The sequence below is a fragment of the Lepidochelys olivacea genome (genome assembly GCF_965140295.1).
Source record: "Lepidochelys olivacea isolate rLepOli2 genome assembly, chromosome: 5".
NCBI classification, from domain to species: Eukaryota; Metazoa; Chordata; order Testudines; family Cheloniidae; genus Lepidochelys; species Lepidochelys olivacea.
Window position 1 is genome coordinate 5,199,534 of NC_140415.1, and position 8,799 is coordinate 5,208,332.

Below are 8,799 nucleotides of genomic sequence, written 5' to 3' on the forward strand. Positions count from 1 at the left end.
AGATAGTAAAAGCTAGCCCAGGGGCGGGCAAACTTTTTTGCCTGAGGTCCACATAGGGTTTCTGAAATTTTATGGAGGGCCCCTCCCCTGTCCCCTGACTGCCTCCGGGACCCCTGCCCCTGACTGCCTCCCGCTGCCCCATCCAACCCCCCCTCCTTCCTGGCTGCCCCCCTGAAACCCCTGCCGTCATTCAACCCCCCTGTTCCCCGCCCCCTGACCACCACCCTGAACTCCCCTACCTTCTATCCAACCCCCCCTGCTCCCTGCCCCTTTACCGCACTGCCTGGAGCGCCGTGACTGGCGGCACTACAGCCGTGCCGCCCAGAGCACCAGGACGGGCAGCCGGGCTGCCCGGCTGGAGCCAGCCACGCCACCGTGCATCACAGAGCACCGGGTCAGGCCACGGCTCTGCAGCTGCGCTGCCTGGCAAGAGCTCGCAGCCCTGCCCCCCAGAGCATTGTACCGGCGGCGCAGTGAGCTGAGATTGTGGGGGAGGGGGCTAGCCTCCCTGGCCAGGAGCTCAGGGGTCAGGCAGGAGGGTCCCGCGGGCTGGATATGAGTTTGCCCACCTCTGAGCTAGACATTGCCCTCCCGTTATCTAACAGACATGGATCTAGATGAACTGGCTGTGACTCAACCCCTTTCAGACAGAAGCAGTGCTTGCTGGCAGAGAGAAGCACCTAGAGAAGTTAATAGAGGTGTCTGCACTGTGTATGGAAGGTCATGTGCCAGACTTTCACCAGCATGGTTCACAGTCTCAAGGTCCTACTGGGCAGCATTTTTGCTCCTGGATTCCAGCTGGTAAGAGGCATTATGGGCCACTATGCCATCTATGACTAGCCAAGAAGCTGTGGGCCACTCCCCTCTTAGTCATCCATGGCTAGACTACTGCAATCCACTGTCCTTGGGACTCAAACTAGTGCAGAAAGCAGCTGCTCAACCTTCTGTGTGGTGTGGGCCAGCATAAATACATAGCTTCTGTGCTAAAGTCTCTGCACTGGCTACTTGTTTACTTCTAGACTCAGTTCAAGGTGTTGAAGACTCTGCTGTGATGACGGGGTACAAGAAAAGAAAAGACCAGCTGAGAAGTGCTTGCAGCTGAAGCCTGTTTAAATGCCCCAGGCCAGCTTTTCAGTTGATGTAAATTGGCATAGGCCACTAAAGTCAACAGAGCGACATAGGTGTACATGACATGAAGATCTTGCCTGGAATATGTTCAGTGGCAGAGCTTTCCCAGCTGAAGCCCTCCATCTGTGGAATTTCTTCTCCTTAGAAGTTTGTCAGAGCCCACTCATAATTGTTACAGGTGGCACGGAAAGCTATGTAACCGTCATTTTTTTGTTATGTTAATTAGGCAGGTTGTGATTCAAGCCCATCGAGAGCAGCTGGATGAAATGGCATCCTTATGTTTTAAGGAAGAGACCTTGATAAATCAGATGTCGGCAGCAGTAAGTGTTTCAAATGATGACTTCAGTGCTCACTGAACTTCTGTAAGAATCCTAAAGAGCATTAATCAGAATTAGTGACATCCTACCCATCAATTCCCATTCTCAGTCTCTCCCCTTTTTTGGAGCCGAACCTTATCTGATCCCCGAGTCAGATTTTTAGGAGACTGTTCAGTTCCAAGGCTTGTTGTGCCTTGGCTGATATCCACTCTGCCAGTTACTTGGCTAGAGATTGAGAATGACATGCTGACTATGAACAGTTTAAGTTAAAACATCTTTTTCTTATCTCATACTAGTCTCCAGGGATATCACAGCATTCAGAATGCTTCTACTTCCCACATGAAGCTTTTGTCACTGCCATGTGGGTCAAATTACAGTCAGTAGTTCAGAAAATCAGCACACCGGTGAAACATGATGTCTCCCTGTATATAGACATTAGTAAAAGGTCCTCACATATCAATCTCTCACCTGGGATTCCATTACCTGTCCCACCACAGATCTGCTGATTCCTAGTCAGCAGGGCCTCGCTCACCCAGTTCTTTCCACTGTGTCTTGCTCCATCACTGCAGCTCTGGCTTGCTTCCCTCAGTCACACTACGGATTCCTTAGGGTAGTGGTTATCAACCAGGGGTACATGTACCCCTGAGGGTACCTAGAGGTCTTCCAGGGGGTACATCAACTCGTCTAGATATTTGCCTAGTTTTACAACAGGCTACATAAAAAGCATTAGTGAAGTCAGGACAAACTAAAATTTCATACAGACAATGATTTGTTTATACTGCTCTACATACTATACACTGAAATGTAAGTACAATATTTATATTCCGATTGACTTATAATTATGTGGTAAAAACTAGAAATTAAGCAATTTTCCAGTAATATTGTGCTATGACACTTTGGTATGTTTATGTCTGATTTTGTAAGCGAGTAGTTTTTAAGTGAGGTGAAACTTGTGGGTATGCAAGACAGATCAGACTCCTGAAAGGGATACAGTAGTCTGGAAAGGTTGAGAGCCACTGCCTTAGGATATCCTTGTCACTGTTCAGGGTAACTGCCCCTTTATTCCCCCTTTAGGGTCCAGGCAGGGTTCCCACTCCAGGCTCCTCTCCTATCCCCTCTCTGGGGTGGAGACCCATGTCTCTCTCCCTCCTGATCAGGGTATTTCCAGGCTGTACAGTTCCCAGACTATGTTGTGATATTGCCAGCAAAAGACAGACTGCCTAAGCAGGCCTGTTTCACTTCTCTCCTCAGAGAGAGTAAACAGTGTAATTGACCACAAGTAAGTTATCACCCAGCTCATTCTATGAAAATACATTGATCCTTAAGGTAAAAGCATTACAGAGAAAATATATTAAAATAATTAAAGAAGCTGCATGTATGCTAGTAAGCTTACCAGAGATCACCCCAGCTGCAGCCAGGGCTCAAGGTGGTGATCAGTTCTTCAAGCTCCACCCAGGGGGTTTTTTGTGGTCACAAGTTCATAACAGCTTTCACTCAGAACAAGCACACTCATTAGTAAGTCAGTTACTCCTTTATTCAGTTTGTCTGTGAACTTCCCTTAGGTAACAGGTGAGCAGCATGCAAACCCCCTCCCCCGCACCCTGCCTCGCCCCTGCAAAGCTTCAGAGATTGAGTCCATATGAGGGAGTCTGCAATCCTCTTCTCCTAAGTAGTTCCTAGGAATTCCACTTCACATATATTGTCCCAAAAGATCAATCAGGTCTGCTCCATTGTTCAGCATAGTTTTTTGAAGCTCACAATACTTCCCAGAGATTGCATTAATCCTGTCTTCCTCCTAAAGAAGTTACATGCAGGCCCACAATAATACTTACTCCTTTGCATTTGTAATGAACTCCTAAAATACTCAGACTTAGTTCAATAAGGCTTAACTTAGTCAGTTTTCTCCAGGATATCACAGGAAATTGGATAACTATCACAATCCACACCTTGGGTTTTAGTCCCATTACCTTGTGCAGGCATCCACACAGCCCCACGTGCATCATCACCAGCCAGTCCTCTCAGGTTATCCTCTTCTCTTGCTTGTAAAAGCACACAGCTCTCATCTGGTTTTGTAACAAGCCCCTCTGCTCCTCTAAACCCAGGATTGTTTTACTTTACATTTCCCAGATCAAGGTCTTGCTGCCTTTTCAGCTCTCTGTCTGTATCACTGAAGCTAAGCTCCCCTTCTGCATTCCCTATTGTCAAAGGCATTTTAATTCCAAACAGCTTCAAACTTCAAGTGTGGCTGCAGGGACTCTTGCCTCAGAGAATTCAGAATGGGAGCCACCATGTGGCAAGTCTACCATGCTTTCCAGCTGACAGCACTGGTGCTTCTTTACTGAACAATGTTTCCAGAGATGTTCAGTAAGGGGCTTGACAAGAGGCATCCTAATACTCCATTTGTTTAGCCAGAGGCAGCTCTCCTTTTTTAAAATATTTAAGTTATTCCTCCTGAATTTCTATCATTCACTGGAAGCGACTTGGAAAATATATTCACCTGCTCCCTATGGGCAAGTAAGAGTCCATGGCAGTGGTGTGTTACCCCAAAAAACAGGTTTCGGGGTGCTCCTAGAATAGCCCACCTATTGCCCATCAATCTCTTTTCCCTCGGGCATGGGTCTTGAATGTAGCTAAGGAAGTGCATGGGAGACACAGATACAACCCTCCAATAAAATGGTTGACACAGGCAGTATTCTTTCCGTAATAAAACCAACGAATAATCCCTAACACAATAATAATCTAGAAACACAAATCCCCTTATAAGAAGTTGTAGAGCATCCAAACCGCATAACACACAGTTCAAATGATTCTAAGTCATTGTGCTCTGTAACTGATCGCTGACAGCAATTCTTAAATTTAAATATACTTTGGGATCAAGTCAGAGCTTTCTTACCAACACCACAAATTCCTATCATGTGACCTAATGGCCTCCGTTCAGTTCTTCGTATACAGGTATTGATATCACCAGCCCATCCCACCACCTTCCCTGCCCCACAAAAAGATCTCATGGACAAGCCCAGCTGAGTGGGGCCTACAATTGAATGGGCTATGGAGATGGTCACAGTGCTGATTCCCACCAGGTCAGGACTGAGGTGCATTGATAGGAATGGGCTTGCGTTGCATCTGTCCTGGAGATTGGAGAAAAGAGGGTGGGACAGCTGAACTGGAGAATGGCAAGAGCAGAGACCATTTCAAATGTGCTTTTCTTACTACTGTATTTGGCACCCAGTAAATACCATAGTCATGTAGGACTGTTACCATCCCGATCTATGATCCAGCCCCCTTTGCCAGCAATAACTTCACTGGAAGAAAAAAGTACAGGGGGAGCAGTAGGGAGGCAGACTGTAAATAAGCCAGTTAGCCCCAGTAGCTGGGGCCCCGAGGCTCTTGCAAACAGAGCTGTGCTATTTCTCAAGGTCAGGCCTTTAACAAGTTGAGTGCACTGATGACACTGGAAGTAGAATGCCAAACATACTTTTATTTACTGCTTCAGAAGAGCAGCTCTTTTCCTCACGCCTCACTCTGTGCATGCTAGTTATTCCCCCTCCGCCCCATCATCCGCCGTCCAGCATTAATTTTGTTGATTTGTTTTCCACTCTAGGATTTTGAAAATTATGTGACCAAACTGGATGAAATCCTGATGCTGAAATCAAAGTGTATCCAAAGCATGCGAGCCCAGCTTCAGCTCTATTTAGCCTGTCCCGAGACTGACGCTACCCTGCAAAGAACTACAACACCTTAGTCCGCTTCAGGTTGCATTCATCCCACACTGACTAGTTACTGCAACAAATGCTCACTATTTCTCCACCGTTGGTGGTCAGGTACCCCTGCAGCAAGGGAGGTGGCAAGTGTAACGTTTGGTGTTTATGATTAACATATATTTTAGATAATGGCTGAGAGAAATTTAAGTAAATGAGAAATCTTTATAGATCTTGTTTGAAGCCAGGGGCTCTGTATTCTTAGGTCCATCCTTATAATAGGAAACCATACGCTTTGAAGCAATAATTCTGTAGCCTCAAAATGCACACTGCAGCAGCAGGAGTCCCAGTCTGTGGTTTTCAGACGCACTCCTCTTGTTAGAGGCACTTGTGTGCTGCTGAGAAAATGACGCAGCTAGGAAAACACTTTGAAACCAGAAAAGCCTGTGAAAAGAAAGATTCCAGACTTACAAGAACTGGCTGAAGAAGGGAGTGAGGAAATGGAGGCGAACAGCTGTTTGCTGGAGTAAAATAACCCAGACAGAGGTTTAATGAAAATCTAGTTGCAGCCAGACTGGTTATAGTTTCAGAAGAACCAAGGTGGTGGCTACCGTCATTCTGTGCCCGCTACTAACACTGCAGACCTATCGTAAGGATGCTTTAAGTGATGGACAATAAATGACTTATTAGAAGGCTCATGTGCAAGAGAACTTGCACTGAAAATTCACGTAACCTGCTGCTGCCTGTACTGAGTTTACATTGGTGCCAGTTAATCAGAGGATCTTGGCCTAGTGGTAGGTGGGGTGGCTGTGGGTCTGTCCACTGCTGCCGTTTATGCAGTAGTACAGTTCTCCCGTTCAGATCAAACTGCAGAACTGATTTTTCCCCTTCTGAGCCAGCTGCAAAATATCCCCAGCTTGTTGTGGGTGGGTTAGACGTTCATTAGCCTCACTGTTTCCTGAAGTTGGCCGCTGAACCCCACCCATCAGAGCCATCAACTGGATCCCTCCACAGATGCAACAGACAGGTCTCTTATGTCCCACATTTGCTCCACAAAGGAGTATACCAGCTTAAGCTGTAAGTGACCTTGAAGAATATGCTTAGATCATGTACTCCAGAAACTGAACACATTCTAAAATCTATTCTAAAAGGAATCTGAGTTTATAAAGAACTTTGATCTAGCCAAAAGGGGCTTGATCAAAATATTGCAGTTAATCATAAATGTCAGGGGTGAAATAACAAGTGTATCCTTTGAGAATCTGAATTTCCAGTCTGCAACCATAACTGCACTGAAGCCTGGGCTTATGACCAGCATTAGTACAGTAACCTTTCAGCTAGATAGACATACAGTGTTAGCCAGCAGCTTGGGGCTTTGCAAAGGTAACATCCCTGTGCAAATGCTCCTAGAAACTTCACATATAACAAATGCTCAGGAACAGAATTCCAAGGCAAGAAATATGCAAAGCAACCCTAAGTTTAGAAGTGATCTTTCAAAGTTCTCTGACTTCCCTTGCTGTCAGGTCTCCCTCTTGTAACTGGTTGGCTTATCTCTGGGAGCAGAGAGACTATTTATTCCAAGATCTGAGGAGTTAAGGTTTTTAATGTATTCAGATTACAAGCCAGCATCAAGTCACACTTGAAACCAGCAGCTCCAGGAAGCCAGCCAGGTTGCCTTTGCCTCTTAGAAAGCAGCTTTCACTGCTCAGGGAAATGAGGCATTCAGACACGGAGAGAGAAAGTACCTGTTTTATATCCTTTAAGCATGACACCCTGGCATGTACCAAGGCAAACATGTTTGATAGTCAGTAGTCAAGAAAAAAACCACGGAAGAACATGGATTTTGTTACATTAGTCCCTAGGAGGGGTGGGTGGTTCTAATTACTGAGTGGTAAGAGGAGATGTGATACTGAGTTTCTTTGGGAATTTTCCTTTAAAATACATGATTGTTGGAAAGCCCCTTCCCCTCCCCTCCGTCCCTTGTGGGTCAGGAATGCTCAGAGAGGGGCCGAGATACAGCAGACAGTCAATCATTGTTCCAGAACTGCAAGCAGGTAGATCCTGACATTTTGCAATAGTGTCCATAGCAATTTCTTAGTATATTTGCAGAAGACAAAGCTTGGTGGAGTGCTGTGGATAGCATGCAGGTTAGGCAGGAGCTGGGGGAAGGAGGTGGGAGGGAAGTAGATGCAGTGGTCACAGGAAGAGGAGAGGGTTCCTCTGGGCAGATGGTTATATACAGAGCAGGAAGTGAGCGCCTGCCAAGGCGAAGACTCAAGCAAGTAGCAGGACTCAGTGTCTTTAAATTTGGGAAGCAGAGGGGCCCCAAAGGCATGCAGGGAGGCACAGCTGAGTAATAAAACCTCCATCTACCAGGGAGAAGAGTTTTAAAGACAGGCTCAGCAAAGCAAAAGCCTGAAAGTTCACCGGGAGAGGGGTTAAGACACATTATTTAAAATGGTCATTTCTAAGCAGGGGGCCGGAGAACCACCATTTGTGACACCAATTGCATGAAAAACCCATTGAGCTTACCTCACTAGTTTTCCAGGATGTATCAGTGACAATCTGGATGAGCGAACCAGCCAGCCATCCAGGAGGTGGTAGCTAGTTTGGATACAGGATTTTTGCACCTCAGCTGAACCACCATGTAAGCCTTAAATGCTCTGTCTCAGTGCTCATTCTTCTCAGTTCTTCTGTATGAAGGGGATTAGAACTGGCACATTTCAGCCTAGCAACCCTATTTCACAATGAGAGTTCACTGAGCAGAGCGTGATTCTCCCTGTAAATGTTAAGTTAAAAGGATACCCAATAACTTGAAATCTAGGCAGTTTTTTCAAAAGGAGGTAAGTCCTCTCAGGTACTACATGTGTCCCTGGGTTGTGGTGGCACAATCGAATTTTTCTATTTAATGCATTTTTTTTTTCTCCTGTTACTGTGTAAGAAACTCTCATAAACAGGAGAGGAACTAAGGCACCAAGCCTGGAAACATTTGCACGCATTAACATTCAGCACACAGTAGTGCATTACATGCCCACTTGTTTGGAGAATTGGGTTCTGAGTGTGGAGAGGAAACAGAAATATTGACTACACAAGCTGCTGTCAAATGCACTAACAATATTTCCCCCTCCAGTCTTTCAGTTCTGTTATTTAGGTGTTACTTTAATTCGTCTGCAAGTTGGTGTCTCTTTACAGGTATGATCGAGATGGTTTTCATTTCAGATTGATGAATGGGGTGTGCACAGAGTCTTTATAAAACAACCTTGTTGTATGAAGAGCCTGACCACGTAAAATCACGTAAACTAAGAACTAAAATTAATTCACTTTGGAATTTGAGTGCAGTGAGTGGATGCTAGCGTGCATGGCTGACTTCTGTGTTGTGCTTAAATTTACTGTATTTAAATTAAAATTCTATTGACTGCAAAAAGGCTCTTGTACACTTTGTCCAGGATTAAATGTATTGTTGAGATCTAATCCAAATTAGATTGTAAAAGATAATACTCCATGGGGGAGAAGTATTACCCCCACATCCCCACACACAAGCCCAGCACTTCTATTGACATCAGAAGCATCAGGCCAGTAACTTCACCAGCTGCACACGATTGATAGTTTTTTTTAAAAATGATTTGCAGCCTGCAGCCCCTCCCGTCCGAGAGTCTTGC

General features: G+C 45.6%; 1 protein-coding gene across 1 annotated transcript in view; it reads left to right on the forward strand.

Annotated features, from left to right (window-relative positions):
* The window catches only part of KIF24 (kinesin family member 24), a 42,008-nt gene extending 33,455 nt beyond the window's left edge, over window positions 1-8,553 (forward strand). Inside the window, exons 12-13 of the mRNA XM_084628571.1 lie at window positions 1,355-1,448; window positions 5,047-8,553. Coding sequence (XP_084484697.1) covers window positions 1,355-1,448; window positions 5,047-5,187 — 235 coding nt within the window. The 3' untranslated portion in view covers window positions 5,188-8,553. The remainder of the gene's footprint in view (window positions 1-1,354; window positions 1,449-5,046) is intronic.
* Window positions 8,554-8,799: the final 246 nt, after the last annotated feature.